The sequence below is a fragment of the Podarcis melisellensis genome, assembly GCF_964234715.1.
Source record: "Podarcis melisellensis genome assembly, chromosome: 5".
Taxonomy (NCBI): Eukaryota; Metazoa; Chordata; class Lepidosauria; order Squamata; family Lacertidae; genus Podarcis; species Podarcis melisellensis.
The window spans coordinates 47,563,047-47,582,259 of record NC_138537.1 but is presented as its reverse complement, the minus strand read 5'-3'; the positions used below and the strand labels follow the sequence as shown (position 1 = coordinate 47,582,259).

At 44.3% G+C, this 19,213-nt stretch overlaps 1 protein-coding gene and 1 long non-coding RNA gene across 4 annotated transcripts in view; both read right to left on the bottom strand.

The window, feature by feature from the left end:
- Positions 1-18,606, bottom strand: part of MXI1 (MAX interactor 1, dimerization protein) — a 73,996-nt gene extending 55,390 nt beyond the window's left edge. Inside the window, exons 1-2 of one of the 3 annotated variants that reach the window (XM_081912128.1) lie at positions 18,191-18,606; positions 3,742-3,874 (exon numbers count right to left, since the gene is read on the bottom strand). In XM_081912128.1, the coding sequence (XP_081768254.1) occupies positions 3,742-3,874; positions 18,191-18,434 (377 nt within the window). In that variant the 5' untranslated portion in view covers positions 18,435-18,606. Of the gene's footprint in view, positions 1-3,741; positions 3,875-4,292; positions 5,041-18,190 lie in introns of those variants that run through there. The other 2 variants (XM_081912127.1, XM_081912129.1) reach the window with 2 other exon arrangements.
- On the bottom strand, positions 12,584-15,951 carry LOC309370411. The gene is made up of 2 exons (XR_014168547.1): positions 15,829-15,951; positions 12,584-14,851 (listed from the first exon to the last, which is right to left on the bottom strand). It is a non-coding gene; the product is annotated as an uncharacterized lncRNA (long non-coding RNA).
- Positions 18,607-19,213: the final 607 nt, after the last annotated feature.

The following is a 19,213-nucleotide window of genomic DNA, read 5'->3' as shown; positions in this document are numbered from 1 at the left end:
CCCGTTCACAACAAATAAGCATTAAAATAGTGAAATATAAGAGTATATTTCGTAGGGGCTGAAAACGTGCAGAGGTTTCACCCAACAAAGCAAAGGCCGCATTCACATACAAGGTTAAACCATTAAGGATGGTTAGCTAAACCATACTGTGCCTGTGCCTGGCTTAAAGCTGTGTCTGAACCTGCAGTCATGGGTCAAACAGTCCAGGATTGCAGGTGCAGAGATAAAGCTGAACCAGCATGGTTTGTTTCCCTGCTGCTGGAAGGGAGACGCAAAGCAGGAGCGCTCAGGTTGCATGCAATTTGTGAGCAGTTGGGTTTCACAAAAACAGCCAACATAGCTTAGCATTACATGTGAATGCAGTCATAGGCCAGTTCTCTGGCCTGGAATCTAGCTGTACATGCAGCACCCAGAGAAGATCAGCATTCCTTTTGTAAATGGAAACCATTTTTCTTAAAACCATTGCTACTTAGGCTAAGCAGAGAACCCCATAATCTACAGACGCTATAAGAACTATGATGTGACGTTTCACAGTTCAGGTATCTCCAATGGAGAACATTGCCAAATGATTATTCTGAGATCCTCAAGACACCGTCAGTTACCTGCTTTAGGCACTTTATTAAAAACGTCTCTCCCCCCCCCAGCCTTTCCTGATTTTCTTTTCTTTTCTTTTTCTTCTTATATCTTTCTCCCCCTCTGATGTGTTTACATTTTTATCCTGCTTTTAGTATCTGTGGGTCATATTCTCATGTTATGTTTTAGGGCACAGCTCCATGCTTTAAAGCACCATGTTGAACACTGCTTAGACTTTTTTTTTAAGTATGAAAGCAGTCAAAAAAATTTCAGAACAAATAAACAAACAATGCTCGGGGGAAATGCTACAGCAAAAATAAATTACAAGTAGGGGGCCACAAAATTACCGTATACCTCCATCTCATGGAAACCAGCAGATTTTTCACCAGCCTGCTTCATTCACCACCTTATTCATGCCCTGCTAATTACCATGTTAGCTTGGTAGAAGCATAGCATACGTCATATGAAGAATACAGCACACAATTCTGCATGGCACTACTAAGGGAAGAGTGCAGGCCAAACTAAGCATGGTAGGGGCAGCCACACTGACTCGTGCAAATGGTCATGTGAATCTAAAATGGTAGGTTCTATTATTTACAACAAAAGGTGCACATTGACAAGCAGAACTAAATTTTTGAATACTCCCTGTATTCCATCAAATCATGATTCTCCCTACCCACAAATCCAGTGCAATTCTGGTATTAGAAGCAGGCTGGTGAAAAATAAATTTAGTTTATGCCTGTCCAGCCCACAGGGTTTGTTTGTTTTTTATGAAGTTCCTGTGATAATGAATGCTTCTGTGTTGGGAATCCTGATACTCAGTATATACCCCCTGTTGTCCTACTGCTGATGCCAACACAGAAAAACAACAGCTTCTTCATGGCAAATAATCTAAATGGTGTCAAATATTACATTTACCCTACTAAGTAAGGAAAGTTGTGAAGTAATCATTACTCCAGCTCTACTAAAGTGAAATTCCTCTTCCTAGAACAAAAACACTCCCTGAACATTATTTTATATGCTTTGAGGCTTGTTGGAGATTCAGAAAACATAGGCGAAGGCCTCAACAGTTAGAAACAGTTCTTCTAAATTCAGCCCTCCTTACCTATTAATACACTTTTATATTAACCACACACTGACTTGTATGTTGAAGTGCTCTTCAATTTAGAACTGTTTGAGTCCTTCCCACTCCACCAATAAAGTCAACACCAGGAAGTAACAGAAATGCCATCAAGAAAACAGAAAGCACACTGAAAACTCATCACCAATTATGCCCATGAACTCTGCTCAAGATTTTACTCCAGAACATTCTATGACCACAGAGCTGTGGAAGTGGGAGGGGGACAAACCAAGGAGTAACCTTCCTTGTATTCATGGGACTGACTTTTGAATTAAGCGTGCAAAAAGATGGGCTCTTAGATTTTCAGCCTTCTTTATCTCGGCCTCTTCTGTCTTTTTCGCAGTTCTCTCACCTCACACCTTGCTTCCTTTTACTCATGGTTCCTTCCCTCCTTCCATCAGCAGCTTCCACTTACCCCTATTTGCTATGTTTTACATTCCCTGTCCTTGCACACCCACCCCATACCTGAAAAGGGACAGTGCATATTCCTGCATTGCAGGGGGTCCTGCTGCTGCCTCTCTACCAGGCCCAGGACAGGCCTGATAGACTACAAAAAGACTGCTGCTGCCCAGCAGAGACCACTTTTTACATTCTTTTAAACTGCTTTTCAATTGTGTCTTGTTTTTAATTGTTTTTTAAATTGTTTTTAACTGCTTTAATGTGTTTTGGGGTGGTTATTCAGCTGTTTTTGTTCATATTTTGATTTTGTATTTTGGGTTTTTATATTGTAATTTTATCTTGTGAACCACCCTGAGGCCTGCGGGTATAGACCGTACGTGTGTGTGTGTGTAAAACTAATGACCCTCAGGATCCCTTCCAAAGTCTGTCCACTTCCTGCCCTTTTAAATCTGGGGTCTTCCTTGGATTATTATTATTATTATTATCTGTTATCACAACCCAGGACAAAATTCCTGCGAGTTTTGGGGGAACAAACCGGCAAAATTATTTTAAGGCAAATCTGCATGTTGTTTGACACATCATGCAACTAAAATGGCATCTATGCAGAAATTGTGCATGTGGTATTCTGACATTATATATGGGGGCATCGTTTAGCTTTAATAACTTCATGTCTCTACAAAATGGATTCTAAATTAACTTCAATACACACAAACACAAACATTTTAAAGAAGTGAATGATTACACGCCACTTGGGTAACTTTGGACAAGTTGGTTTAAGTATATTCAACAGAGAGCAATAGAATGAATTTATTTCAGTAAAATGCAACCACCACAATCAAATTACAAGTGAAACCTTCCAACTAAAGCAGTCCACAAGGCTTCAGAAATATTATCTTTATTGAAAAGAACTGTGCAGGTCTTTTTTTTTTTTTTAAGATTGCAAGAACTTGTTGACAACTCACTACTGCACAATGCATACCACATGAGGCATACAAAGCAGGTTTCTACATTACACTATTAGCAATACATTCACATAGTGATAGGTAGTTTAGTATTATGTGGTCATACTACTACTACACAGAAGTAACACAAAGCAAAGTACATCAAGGGGCACCTATAATTTCTTAGGGAAATGTTTCAGCAAATACAGCTAGATCTAGAACTGCAGGTACGTATGCACTCTCCAAAACAATATTTAAGCTACAATCCTAACAAACTTACCAAGGAATACGCTCCATGGAACACAGTGGGACTCATTTCAGAGGTAACATGCATAGGATCAGGCTCAAAACCAAAGTTAGTTTCCCTAGAGCAAAATCATCCTTGCTTAGAAAAGCCTTCAGTGAGAATGAAGGATGGAAAGTTACATAAAAGGCAGCATGGCACAACCTGCAGAAGCTGAGGCATTACATAGCCAGCTCGCTCTGCTGGATTTAAAGAGCCAGCTACCACAACAGCATGTTGGGAAATTTTTCTATTAAAAGGCACAAGCCTACAGATTATCAAGGACTGAGAGGAAGTGAGATTGCAGAGAAAAGGAAACTGAATCCCCAGAAGTTGCAAGCAAAATACAGCCTATTGTGCCTGATGGGCTTACAAAGGATCACAAAAGCTTTTTTTTTTTTTTTTTTACTCCCTGCAATTGGTACCTGTTAGCAGTGCCCGTGCTGCTCCCTCCGCTGCTATGCTTTCTTGCCCGGCTCAGCCTCTGCGGTGGCTTTGGGTCCTGCAGTCCAAGGCTCGGCATGGAGGGGAAGGTCGAGGCATAACCATGCTCACACTCTGCAGAAATCACCAGCAAACGGGAAAGAGAAGGGTCAGTCAAGAGGGAACAAAACAGTAGGTTCCAAGGACACATGGACTTAGGCAGGAAGCTTCAGCGTGCCCAGAGAGAAGTCCTCAGGAAGTGGCTTCAAACCACCAAGAACGGGACACAGGGGCTACAGACAACAAGCCACCTGTCCGAGGGAGAGCCCAGAACATAGCAGGCAAATGCTTGGGATGGCATGCCAGCAGTCCCTAGACTCTGCCATTTGAGGGGGGGGCATCTCTCCACCCTATTTATCTACAGCATGTGAGCCTGCTCGCCCTCCCCCTTTCCCCCCAAACACCCCATTCATTAAAAAGGAGAGAGAGAACAATTCCCCCTTATGGGGGAACGTGTCACTCCAATCCCCACCCCCTTCCTCAATCCAGTTACCTCTCTCTCTGCGCTCCAGGTATTCAGCTGCCTCCAGAAGGCGCTGGATGTTAATCATCTCCACCCGTTCCATAGCCCCTGGGCTGGATGAGGCCGCTTGCCAGCCCCTGGGCACTCTTAGATCTTCTCCTGGAGAGTTGAGAGGAAGGACTCCCCGCTCTCCCCTTTTACAGCAAGGGTGGCAACAACTCTGCTTCCTCTTACCGGGAGGGGACGGGCACAGGGCAGCAGGCGAGGCGGTACTAAGGGGCTGGGGGGTCCCTTCTGATGCCTCCGGGAAGTTTGATCAGCGAGACCAAGAAATGGAGAGGATCTAACAACTCCTGCCGTAGTTGCCCCTGGACCCTGCCCACATCCTACCTCGAGAGCCTGGCGCTCAGTCTGCTACCCCCCTTCTTCATCCCCTGGTCAAGGAGCACCGATCCTGCCCGCGACCCCCCAGTCCTGATCCTTGGCTCTCGGGTGCTCTTCCCCCCTTCTCCGCCGATCTTGCCCCGCGCCTTCCCCTCCCTACACGCCGAGTCCCACCATCGATCCCTCCTCCGACCTCTCCGTCAGCCTTGCCCCGCTAGTCCTGCATCCTTGCTCGCCGCCGCTGCCCGCTCCTTCCCTTGACCCTACACCTTCCCTCTCCACCTCGGGGCTGCCCCTGCATCCATGGTCCAAGCCCTGTTCCCTGGGATCTGGCGGCCGTTTTCTCTCCGCCTCCTGCAGCAGATCCTGTAGGTCCCTGCCTCTTTCACAGTTTGTTTACCTCTGGTTAGAAATCATGGGAGGCGGGGGGAGGGGACACTCACACACGCGCACGCACACACACACACACACACACACACATATGAGAAGACTATGCCGCGGGGCCGCTTGGGAAATGTAGTTTCCCTGCCTGCGCTCCCCCTTCAAGGGCGGGGAGCGTGCACGGGAGCAGCAATAGCAATGGCATTGTGGGAAGCCTCTTGCCTTCCGCGTTGCGCGCACCCTTTCGTGGCTGGACGAAAGCGGCTGCAGCAGCGAGGCGATCATCGCCGAGGCAGGCTGGCTTCATTCGTCCACCCTCCTTCCCGTTGCACCCCTGCGATTTTTTGGGGGGGGGGGCAGGAATGGGGGAAGCCCCTTCCTCGTTTACTTAACACAATCCGAGATCTAGGCTCAGTGAGACCTTTTAAGTGATGCAGGCGAGTTTCTTTCCGCCAAGACGCTCGTTGAAGGAAATAGCTTGCATTTTCAAGTGTCACTCGCACTGTGTGCAAATTAAGCCCCTAACTTGCACAGAACAGTTTAGGAGCCAGAGCCTATCTGGGTCTACTCGGATTAAGCGCCACTGATTTCAGTGGGACTTGCTCCCAAGTCAGTGTGCACGGAATTGTGGCACAAACGTGTGTGTATGGGGAGGGGTGACATTACAAGACTGCATATGATCTGTATTGCTTTTACTGTATTTTTATTTTTTAAAAAGCATTTTAATGCCTGCCGTCAAAACTACAAAATTCTGCTCTTGCAACTCTTCGAGCAGACGCCGGAAGTCAGTTTCGCTGAGATCAGTGGGACTTATTTCGAAGTAAACACATTTTTGATTGGACGGAAATCCTTCACCTCATGTTCCCTATGTGGCAGAGCTGTCCGGTAAAAACACGGTAGTAGGAGTGTTAGTCTGGATGGGGACCCTGCTGTTAATCCACCCGAGGTGGTGTAAAAAGCACAAGGTCAAACGTATTCAGAATCAGCACTGCCAAATCTCAGCTTCTGGAGTCTTATCAGGACAGGAATATCTCAGCCTAGAACTGCCCACTCTGTTTGCATGAAAGGCTCCCACTTAGGAGGGCTGATTTGTCTCCATGCTAGTCTGATAGGTGGTTTGTTGCTGCTGGCCAGCGTCATCTGAAGCGTTATCAAGTATTTTAATTTTTGACTGGTGATCAAAGATCCCTGGTTATTTCATCGGTGGGAGCAGAGGAACGGTTGATGGAAAGCAAGCATGCACCCTTCTCACAAGTGGTCCTTTCCTTCACCCACCCCCTACCACTTTGCCAGACCCCTGTAATTATTTCAAGGAGATGCACTTTTCATATTCAGATTATTCCCAAATAATCAACTGAAAATTCAAAGAAGGCTGAATACCTAAGCAGGCTTACTACTTGAAAGCTAATTCCATCAAAATCAATTGGACTAACAGCACAAGCCTAACCAATGGCTACTTATACATAAGCCCTATTGAATTCAATGGAATTTACTTCCAGGTAAACAGGATTAGAATTGCAGCCTTACTTAAGAGAAAATAGGTTTAGGACGAGAGTGTTAATGTGAAAAATACTGTCATTTCTCTTCAATATACAGTGGTCCTCGGGTTAAGTACTTAATTCGTTCCGGAGGTCCGTTCTGCTTTTATTCCCCCACACACACACCTTTTTATTGGTGCTGCCATTGTTGCCACTCTAGAAATGCAATAATAGGCCAGATTGAACTAACCTGTTCTGCAGGTTGATTAAAATTCAGCTAATCAAACATCAGCAAATAAAAACAAAGAAAAGAAAAACATTAGAAGTTATAAACTGAGCCACCTAGGCTAACAAAAAATGCAACATAAACTGTCACACAAAAGCAAGAGTAACATCATACTTTTATTAGGAACAAATTAAAAGCCATAAAGAAATTAGCCAGCTTTTCAGGTGATCTAAACTCTTCAGCAAACTGGATAGTAAACACACACACACACACACACACACAGAGAGAGAGAGAGAGAGAGAGAGAGAGAGAGAGAGAGAGAGAGAGAGAAGGGGGCACACAGAACTGCTGAGCACATGATGGAAAGACAATGTCTGCAATTTGTAATAGTCAGTGCTTTTTTTCTAAAAAAAATGTTTAGGGGTACTCTCATTTTCCTACTCATATTGAAATACTGCCCCTCAGTGAAGCCAAACTTAGATTCACAAAATGTTTAGGGGTATGTGTACCCCTGCGTCCCCCCAGAAAAAAGCACTGGTAATAGTTGAAGACAGAATGATGGGGAGGACATGCTGTGCAGAAGTACAGGACAATCCTATGCATGTTTCCTTATTCAGAAGTAAGACTTCCTATGTTTAATGCGTCTTACTCCCAGGTGAGTATGCATAGGATTGCAGCCTTAATTAAGTTAGGCCAGGCTTCATGCAAAGGATCTCAGGTTGTCCCAAAAACTGTAGGGACAGAGAAGCACAGCTGTTGTCTCTGCAAAAATATAAACGCTAGCAGTTCTTCAGGCATGCCTCTAGCTCTAATTGCAAGACAGAAGGAAGAAGCAAAGGAATATAGTATGCAGTAATCCTTGCGTTAGCAAAGCTGGAGATTTTATTTTATTTTTTAAGTAGGGAAATGTGTTTTGAATGTTCTTTAAAAGTATAGTGGGTACACAGTAAAGGAAGAATCACAAGTGGATTGTGCAATTCTAGGATCCTGGGCAAGTGAATTAGTTATTTATTTAGTATTTCATAAAAAGCTCCTAACATACCTGCAGGAATGTGGCTTGGGCAAACTCAAAACAACCCAGGACTGTGCCCTGCATGGAGCAGGAGCTTGGACAAGATCCCCTACAAGGGTGGGAAGCCTTGGGCCCAGGAGCTATATAAGGCTCTCCAAGCCTACACTCCAGTCCTGCGCTTTTGCCTGGCCGGAATGTGTCCATCTCGTGTGCCTGGATAAAAGACTAATACCTTTGAAGCACATTCAGAGCACATTCTTTCCCTCAAAGAATTCTGGGCACTGGAGTTTGAGGGTTGCTGGGAATTCTAACTCTGCAAGGGGTAAACAGTGCCCAGAATTTTTTGAAGATAGGAATGTGCTTTGAATGTGCTTTAATGTGTACACAGTGTATTGTGTGTAGACACGTGGATGGGTGACTCCCTGGAAACCACACGTAAACTGCCTTGGGGTTCATGACAGAAGAAAGGCGGGGTATAAATGTCATAAATCTTCATTGCAGGAAAGTACCCAGCTGAACAAAGGTAAGAGTCCATTGCTCTGTTGCTTTTGCTGGCCCTGCCCAGCACTGGCATGCAACTCCTGGAGCGTTGTCCATGAAGGCATGTAGCCCTTGAGCTGAGAAATATTTATTTATTCAATGCATTTATATGCCACCTTCTATTCAAAACATTTGAGGCAACCCACAACAATATAAAATGCAAAGCCATTCAGATCACTACAATTCAAAAATAAATATGACACCACCCAAAGAACCAAACTAAAATACAGCAAGCTCATACTAACGAGCCTCAAAGGCCTAGGAGAACAAGCGAGTTTTCAACAAGAGCCGAAAGCACATCACTGTTGGTGCATGCCTTACTGCCCGCTCCAGACAAACAAGGTTCTTTCCCCTTCTAAAAGTCTATAATTTCAGCAAGTGTTGGGGGCATCAAGGGAGGAGGCAACTATGGCTAAAAATGTAAAGCACCCCCCCCCAATAATCCTGGGAACTGTAGTTTAAAGGTACTGGGAATTGTAGCACTTCAGGGAGGGAACTACAGTTCCCAATATTCTTGTCAGGGGGTGCTTTAAATGTTTGGTGTGTACACAGCCTATATCTTTGATTAGGATTTTCAAATGTTGGGCTGCATTCCTTAGCCCAGAAAATATGAAGGCCCGGCCCGTGAAGAGTTCTAGTGATGAAGCTAAGAGGGTTTGGTCCTGAGCAGTGCTTAGAAGGGAGACCATGTGGGAATCCCCACCGCTGTCGCCTTGTGCAGATAGCATTTTATTTGTGTGCAGGGGCCAGATGTAATTGTGCCATCTGGCCCTGCCCCTTGGCATGCACTAATGAGCACATAGACTGGCACGAACCTGTGCCCTATTTCCCGTGCACAGATCATGTTGCAGGAGCCAAAGTGCATTGGGTTCTATGCACCCCAACACATAGAAGTTGATCTCACCAATGAGGCACAGCAAACTATCACAATACCTATCACAATTCATAGAAAAAATGTTATCAAGGGTGGGGTGGTTGTCTGATCACTTTGGCAGAAGAGCGGGTTACATATTAGATGGCATTTAGTACCCTGTAAAACAGACTGTAGGTGATTGCCATCCAGTTTCATGACTGTCTTCTAGGACTGGTCTTAACTGCAGAAAGTCACTCTCCTACTAAATGAGCAAAACAGTCTTCTGTCAAAGTGTCCACTATTGCCTTTCCCTTCAGTTCTCATATCATAGGGATTGGATCGCCAACATCCTGGCTTTCTGTAAGAGGGCACACGGTTCAACATCTCATGACGCAGACCTGAGAGATGCAAGGTGCGGACTGGGTGAAAGCGTCCTTCCAAACCAAGGGTAACCATGTCTGGGACTGATGGGGCTGGAGTCCAACAACACCTGGAGGGCCCATCCCTCTTCTATAGGCAAATTACACTGTGGTGTGGTTGCAAGATTCACAACAACAATCCAGTGAGTTGGAATTATCTGGCAAAATGTTAATGCCACCAGTGAAAGGTTCAAAGCTACATCAGGGTGTCCCATGATGCTGACTAACCCATAAAAGCCCCCAGGAACTGTATGTAATCAATTGCCTTTCAAGCTCAGCTCCTCATCTGGAAAGTGGGGCCATTTTAGGAGTTTTCTGAGATTGAAGGAAATAAGGACTGTAAAATTTGCTTAGCAAAAGTGCTACATTTCTCCCCACACCCAGAAAACACAGGCTGTGGAGGAGGGATATTGTTTGGAGGTATTTTGGAATTTTACTTCTCACATCAACTTTTCGGTTGAGCTTTCTTCTGTAAACATCAACCAAGGCAAATAATGCAGCCCCCCCCTTTTAAATGAACTTCTCATCATTTCCTTGGAGAGTCTTGTGACGGTTAGCTTGTTAAAAACCTCTCGTATCACAAGACACACACCACAGCAAAGTAACCATCGAATAGAAAGTCAGAGTACCCTCAAGAAGTACAGATCAGGTCACAGTCAGGGAGAAGAAGAGAGCACCTTTTATGGGTAATGATGTCCTTGTCAGTTCATTCTTTGGATCTCACTGCATGCCAATTGGCAGCTTTGACACCTCCCACTTGACCTTTTAAGAAAGGGGCTGTTTACATCTTATTAATGGCCACTTCAGCACCCATCTCTTAACAAGATCCTGAATCCAAGGAAGTACCTCCATAGCAAATTCCTGTTCATAAGCACAAACTCAAATTGCCAACACACCAAACTGAAGAAGCAGGCTCTGGTTTATCTTAAGATTATGAAAGAAAAGTGTTTTCTTATGAAAACACTTTCCCAGACTTTATATACGGAAATAACCGCACTTGGTTTCAGAGACACTGGGCAGTATCCTGTGTTTATCATACTTAGAGCAGACCCACTGAAATAAACAACTCTCTTAAGTATTACTTAGTTGGATGTCAGTCACTCTTTTTGAAGCAATGCTTGTCACTAACATGTGCATTGATAAGTATGTCTAAATATTTAATACTTTGTGTAATTAGGGCACCCTGTGTGTAATCTTTTACCCTTGATACCAGAGGATATAACAAAATTCCACTACCATGAATATATGTGTAAACACTCCACCACTATTTTACTGCCTGCCTTTGCTGCTTTGGGTCTATGATACATATGCTTCTACATCCAAGATAAGCCTCTATGGCTATAGCAGCAGGAGGCCTCAAAGTCCACATAAATGCATAATACTGTTCAGATACCCATTTAACCTGAGAATAATATTGCAGCGGCGTTCCATAGGGATGCTTCAGCCACACAGATATTGCTCAGTGTTATCAGGGGGACCAGAGGAAAAAGGACGAGAAGGCCACTACAATTGCTAACCTGCCTTATTCTTAGACAAGCAGGAAAACAATGAAAGCATAATTTCAAAACCTTCCAGTGTACTTGCGACTAGTGATTCCCAAGGGCAGAAAGTAGCATGGATGAGATTCACATGATTTCCTGGCGGCCCGTTGGAAAGCAAAGTGATTTGGAGAAGAGTGCGTAGCACCTCTGCAGGTATCAAGTTCAGTCTATGTTGGTCAACTGTGAAAGCTAAGCATGACATCTGGATTCTGGTAACAAAACAATTTTGCCCCATCGCTGTCCTGCCTGCCCTTCTGCTGCTGCAGACACATTCCTGTTGTCTTTCCTTTAAACCCTTCATTTATCTGCCTTCTTAATCAGGTTTGCCAACTCCTGATGCTCAGAAAAGCAAGTCAACTCTCATCCTCATCCAAATTGCAAGAGAGGCTTATATATTATGTGATCTAAAATAATACATTTTAGATTGCTTTTTATTTGCCATCTGGTTTCTGAGCCTTTAGGCTATACTGAGGTCAGACATTTTTTTTTTATACTGCAGATACATGGTGAAGAAGAAAAAAGGAAAAGGGAATAATGGATGAGATGAAGTTGAAGCACTTTCATACATACAGGGAAAAGCAATAAAGAGAATGAACTCAGGCTACAGTGAACTTGAACTATGCTACCTCATTCTAATAGCAGCACTTGCAACTTACCACCAACTAGAAATTAATACTTCGACTGATGCATACAGAATAAGTGAGATGCTTCTGATAAAAGAACATAAACAATGCTTTTCTTTATATATTCTGTGAACAGCAAGAAAACGGCTTACAGATCAAAAGCGTTTTGTTAAATGCATGCTGAATGCCACAGACACTCAACCTTATTTCCTATGTGTGCCCTTATTTTATCATTCTACCTCTGTCATAGCAAAATGAGTCTTTAAATAGCTAATTTGGGGAACACACAATGTATTTTCACAAACATGAAAAATAACCATGGGGCAATGCCAGTGGTTGAGTGCTCTTCATAGGGGTCTTAGGAGCTCCTTCCTCAGGGCCACTTCATCTGTTATGGCCTCAAAGGGGTGTTGGTGCTAAAATCTTATTGATAAGGCAGATCTCCACATGGGGTGCATACAGACATCCAACTGACCACAGTGTAAATTTGCTAATTTCTTAAATGTATGCTTAGGTACACCAATACAGAGGACCATGGCTGGTTGGCTTTGTAGTATTATTACTTTGCAATTAAGATTGATCATGGGCACACACACTTCACCCAGCCCTTGTTATTAAAAACCTCATCAAACACACCAAAAGTCCTGTTAGAAATATCTTTTTAAGCAAATACTTCAGAAAACTGCAGAGATTTAAATCTTTCAAAATACATAAAAGCACTTAGAACAGAAATCAAAACAGAGCATAACATAATGTTGAAAAAGCTGGAAAGGCAAGGTACTTCTTGAGGAACCACTCTAGCTACCAGAGCTTGTAGCTCAAAGCAAATACCTTTTCTGCTCACTGTCGTCAGCTATGGATATGACTACTGATGAAAAATCTGCCAAGTGGTAAATTTAAGGAAATGTCTTGCACAAGAATAAGGTCCACAACCTCTGCTACAAATCTGTAAAGATGGTCGGGGTGGGGAATCACACATTTGTTTTTTAAAAACCCAGATCCTTCCCCTAAAAAACCTTGCAGTTAGATGCTAGTTGCATTTGTACTGGACCATGGTGCTGGTAACATCTGAAAAATACTTAACTTCACCCATGATTGAACCTAATTGTATCTATGCCAGGACCATCATACAGTCTACAAGAATCACCATGCTGAAGCCAAACCATGTGGATAGCAGCTTTCAGACAGTATAGCTCCCACATAGACTGCCACTAGATTACAATGTGTGAAGTGGATTTTAATATTGGGATTAATCTTTGGGAAATGGTGAGTTGTTGTTGAATGGTAGAATTGCTAAGAATCACTGTGGTGTTATTATTTTGCTTTATCTGTAGTCTTTTGTGTGAATTGTCTTACTTCTATGCTTTATGTACACATGCTCAGAAGGTTCCATGGCTCATTTGTCCTACACAATTATAGCACTGGTCTTAAGGATGCACGAGAAAGAAACTTTGGTGTCACTTGTCGGCCAAAAGGCTATACGACTGGCATTTAGCAGTTGCAGAAAATGCTCCACATCAAGGATTCCAGCATGGGGGGGCCCTCCAAACATTTTTCATTATGTCGGAGGGGTGTCAATACCATTTATTTTAAGCAAAATACTCCTGCCGCAGAAATCATTATGTAAAGCACATTTCTAGACATTGGGGGATTAAAAAGAGAAGCATGAGCCATGGTGATCTGATGTGGTCCAACTTTTTATCAACCCTGGAAGCCACAAAGCTCAGAGACTAGCACTGGTGTACCACTGGCACCACAGTAGCGCCTCTGACGATGCCACATTTTTAGAAAGTTCACTGAGTCTTGTGACACCTTGAAGGCTGACAGATTTATTACAGGAATAGCTGTAATGGGCTACAGACTATGTGGGCCACAGAATAAAAACATTTATTAGTCTTTTAAGATGCCACAAGACTCTTTGTTGTTTTATAACAGGCTAACGTGGCTTCCCTTCTGGAAATCATTAAGGTCATGTAAAAATCATCTTGAGACAATCTCCCAAGAGGGTGAAAAGACGTTACTGATATGCTGATGGGCTGGCTAGCAAAGCATGTAGAGTATAATTATTATTGTATTGCTAACCTAAAAAAAAAAAACAATTTCAGGTTTGAGCAATCATCTCATAATGAACATACAGATATATCCTTAGATGTTTGCAGCCAGTAATGCCAATGCCTCTCTCAATCATGCATTTTTAAAATACAGATATTATTCTCTCTCCATTATGGGTGCTTTGTATTGTTTCCATTTTGATCTACAATGCAAACACACATGTTGAAGTTACAATGATCTTGTGGGGCAACTGGGGATTCCTTTCTTTAAAAATGTTCAGGCCTGAGATGTTTGTTTAAAACACATGCCCAAGTATTATGCTTCTTGCAAAATGAATTAAACTAGTATGATGATTACCATTATTGTGAATTATGCTAGTGTTGGGCTTTATAAAATTAATGCAAATATTGCCCTCAAGCAGTAGCCTGCGTGCGGAGACAATGACATATGGTGTATGAGAATCAGAAGATGAAATGGAACTGAGCTCTCCTGTTCCAATGTGAGTTATAAACAGGCACTAGAAAAGTGAAAATGATAAATATTTTATATAAGGGAGGGGGAAGACTGTGCACAAGCCAAGTGCAACCTGCCATAAAAAATTGAAATAATATTGATGTTAAGTCAGAGTTACTTTTTCTTTCTTCGCTGCCTTTAATTATGCATTTATTTATTTTGCAAAGTAATTGCACACGTTGTTTTAGTGGACTGGAACAGTCGTCTCTCTACATATCACAAAGAAGCCATGCTTTGCAAGGTGATTTAATTTACATTGTACTGTATATATATATCCTGAAAGAAACTGCGGCTTTCCCGAAAGTCCTATTTACTGGTCCGTATGGGGGCGGGGAGCGGGGATGGCACCACCAATCTGCAGCTAGTAAACAAGAGGTGAGCGCGAATCTGCGCCTGCCCTCCGCACGAAGGTTTACGGTAGAGCACGGGCTTCACAAAGCCTTTGATGTGCCAAAAATTCAAAAGCAAAGCGAAGTGCGACAGAAGACGGGAAACATCCTGGAAAAAAACTTCCAATCTTTTATCGAGGCCTATGAGTTTCTGGTACCTTGACGGGCATAAATCCAGCTGGTGGAAAAATAAACAGAGAGGAAAGCCTTTCAAACATAAATAACTTTTACTGCCTGGCAAAGCACCCGCCCCATCCGTGCCCCAAGGAAGGAGGACACGGAACATTTTCCGGGCAGCCTGAGCGTGCTCTCCTTCGGCAGAAGCAGGGCGCCCCGCAGATACAGGATTTCATCACTTGCTTTGCAATCCTGCAGGAATTTACGAGGGGCTCTGCCATTCTCTGCCTCGCAGGGGAAAAAGGCTGCATCTCGCAGCACCCCTTCGTGCCCTTGCCGCTGCTGCGCTTCTTCACACTGGCCAGGAGGGCCCCTGCCCCTTTAAGCGGAGACTATGACATCACCCGACCACAACTCCCAACAAGGACACCCTCTCGGCTGCAGGCGCCTCCCCTTGATCTCCAGGCTCAGCAACGCGTGACGTCATAGGGATGAAGGGGCGCCCCCATTGGCGGAGAGGCCCGGGATAGCCGCGCCTTCCGAGTTAGAGCGGGGCCAATCAGAGGTGAGGAGTTTGTCTCCATGTGGAAACCATGTGGTTCTGAGCAGGAGGAGGAGCCGGGGCTGATTATACTGTAACCCAGCCAGGCGGATCAGAGTGCAGCCGAGGCAGCCCCGGCGTTTGCGTTGCAGCCTCGCTGATGAAACTTCAGGGCGGGGGAGGGGGGTGGAGAGAGGCGGGGGCTGCGCGTGGACGCTGCCCAAGTCCTCACGCCTTGTTTGTGTGTGTTTTTTAAGAAGTTGTACAAAATGGCATTGGATAAGCGCATTTTAAAAAGTTTTAGTGAAGCAGAGCTACATGCGGCGGGGGGGGGGGCTGCAGCACTGTTGTTTGCAAATGCAGGCGGTGGAGAGAAGCATTTTCTAACCGTGCACCAAGGTGTGAGAAATCCAGAGTAAACCGAGAAAGATGCTTGTTCCCCGAAGGGCGGGGGGGGGGACGCGCACGTGATTTCCCTGGAGAAGATTACAACTCACCAAACCGACAGCCCCACAGACTTTCAAATCGGGTCCAGGGGGACTGCAGTGTTATTCCCCGGAGGCGTTATGAATACTCGTATTGCTTTCTGAAGCCAGTGCATTGCTGCTGCTGCCGCCGCCCCTCTATTTATCCAAATAGCTTGGAGAGCGTCCCAAAAAATACGGGATAATCGAAAAGTTCGCATTAATGAGAGTGCTGCTGTTTACATCAAGTTTCATATTTATCTAGGCCTTCCTGCAGGAGACACCTGGCGAATTCAAAATAAATAAGGCTGTAGGAGGAGGACATAATGGAGGCGAGGAGTGTTCCTACCGCATATGCCTTGCTGATTCAAAGAGAATATAAAAATAAACCATTAAACTGACAGCACCATTTAACAACACGCAGATCTTCCGCTGTAAGCAAAATTACTGTTTTGAGTTCAACTACTGTCAGCACCGACAACCCATGTAAGATAACTGGCGGGGCTACTTCTACAGAACTAGCAAGACAATGCGTAGGTTGCTGCGTTGATGTAATCCCTTGTTGTTTTCTCCCTTTCTTTGGCATTGGATGAGGTCTTTTTAGAAAGCTTGGAAGAGGTTTTTAAAATTCTCTGGAGGGAAACTGATACTGTACTTTGGTGCAGGTTTGTTTTTGTAAGCTAAGAAAGAGAGAGGCGAGCCTGACCCAGTTATGTACACCACCTTCACCTGCACTAATGAAAGGAGGTGACCAAGAGACATGGACTGGTCCCACACGGGCCAAGTTGCCGAGAAAGAGAACCGCGGGCGCCACCCCACCCTCGTGGGCTACCTGGCTACTTTGCTCTTTGCCTACGTGACTTTCCATTGGAAAGGGAGGGAATGAGCGGGGGTAGGGGGTGGGATCCTGCTCCATTAATTTAGCTCATCTGCCTTGTGTGATCCGTCCGCGTCAAGCGAAGGTCCCTCCACCTGAGTCCTCAAAAGTCTGGTTGGGCGACTCAGGAGGAACAGGATTTACAAGGAAACGAACTGCCTTCTAAAAATATTTCCATTGATGACAGCAAGGCCTTTGCCATTGCAAAGCTCGACGACCAGGAGGAGGGGAGGCTTTGTCGAGTCTTCGCCCTCCATCCTCCTCCCGGAAACAATACCCATATCCACTTATTCATTAAAGAGAGAGAGAGAGAGAGAGAGAGAGAGAGAGAGCGATCAACAAAGGCTAAGCGAGTTGAGCTGCAATGGAAATTTACACGGGGGGATTGCGCGGGGGCGACAGGAGGGGGGGAGCGCTAGATCCGTCAGGCCCACTTTGTCCGTGGGGCCGAAACAACAAACGCACAACCCAGAGACTGCTTGCAAGATGCAAATAATAAACTTAAACCCAAGGGGAGCGAGTTATTTCAACCCCCCCCCCTCTTCTTCCCCACTGCAGGGGCTGACGCGATGCATTGCTTTATTTATTTCCCCCCTGACCTTCCTGGTACAGTAGATCACACGCCAGCGAGGTTTGGTTAAAACGATCCCCGGCTTGTTATTGTTCTAGCAGCCCCGCGCGAAGACGTTGCAAACGAGCGTTTCCCGACGGATTGTTATTTTCGCTGACGGCGACGCTAGCGAGGGGGGAGGGGTGCTGGGGCAAATCCTTTTCTACCAGAGGGGGAAGGGGGAGAAAAATACACATCTCTCTCTATTTGGCTACCCCGCTTTTGTTCCCTTTCACTTATTATCCGGCTCGGTTTTCTGGACGGAGGAGGGAGGGGGAGGAGTGCAAGAGTTTAAAAATATAAACAAGCTCCCTCCTCCCTTTTCCTTTCTGCTTAAATCTTCGAAGTATTCCGTTTGTCTACTAGCCGAGCATAAAGTTTGTTTTGCATTGTCTTCCCCTCCTCCTTCCACACCAGCCCCTAGTTGGGCCAGTTTTGTTCTCCCCCCCCCCCTTTTGACACATTACCAGTCTTTTATGGGAACGGGAGATCTCAGAAAAACATGCCACAAAGATGCAAATATAACATGATGACATTGTTCTGGGTCACTTTACGGATAGCACGGCTTGTGGCTTTGCTTTGTTTCTGTTTCTAAAAAAAGAGAGAACTATACAAAAACAATGTTTTTCTAATTCGATCGGGTGTTTTTAATTAAAAAAATCGAAATCTCTTGGTGCATTAAAAAAGAAATACCGTATATATTTGCTGGGATGTGGTTGTAAGGGTGAAACTAACCGAGAGTTTAGCCTGATCTGGTAGCCCCGGCTCTCTCTGTCTTGTTGCATCTTCATGAAGATTTTCTTCATTTTCTGTTGTCATCGCACATGCCTGGCTCTCTTTATTTTTTATTTTTTTATTTTTAAGGAGCAGCAGAAGAAGGAACCAAACATAACCAAAACTCCACTTACTTTTGTTTTCCTTCTCGATTTGCTCCAGGTAACTGGCTGCTTCCAGCAAAATCTGCACGTTCTGTAGGAAAGTGTTGATCTTCTCCATGGAGTCCTCGCTGCTGGTGTTGAAAATGTCACTGAACGGGCACCTGGACATATTATCTGCCACTGGCAGTTGCTGCTGCCGCGGCTGCCCTACACCAGGCTCCACAGCATCCTCTTCACATTTGAATTCCTTCCTCGGCCTGCCACGTTTCCCCATTGCTTCTGCAAATGGAAACTTTGAAATTTTTAAAGCCCTTTTGGCCGACTTTCCTCCTCTTGTTGCAGTTTGTGTGAGTGTATGAGAGAGAGTGTGTGTGTATGTCTAGGAGAGATTGAATGAATCAAGGGACCTCTTGATTCAAAGACTCCGGGCAGGTCCTAGTGCTCGTCTTTTTCCTTGTCTATTAAAAATGGGAGTTCATTTCTTTCTTTCTTTCTTTCTTTTCCCTGTTTTACTCAAAGGATTGAGCAGAGGTTCAACCACATTTTTATTTTATTTTTTTAGAAAACATAAAACCCCTATTGGAATAAAACACATATTATCCCTGCACAGTGTTATATAGGCAAAAAGGGTTCTCTGACCCCAAGGAGCTTACAGTCTGATTCTCTGTCAAACACTGGGAGAAGGAAGTGCAGTACAAAGGTTGGGAGGGGGAAACTTGAGGAAATGAAGTTACATGATGTACATAAAGCTGTGTTACGACTGGGAATAAAGGTTAAGCCAAAGGGTGTCTAGAAAAAGTGGAAATAATTATAACGTATTATTTTTCATTTTCTAATGAACAACACATACCTTTCCTTTTGTCATCTCAAGTGTAAGTCACATAATCGTTAAGAAACTTATACCTGGATAAGCCGGTATTATGGTGTATTGCTTTTTCTTTTTCAAAATTCTGAAAAAAACCGAAACAGTGTAAACAGTGGTTGACATAGCCCACAACTTAAACAGAAGAGAAAAAAAAATGGAAAAGGCTTACAAAATGGCAGCAGATGGCT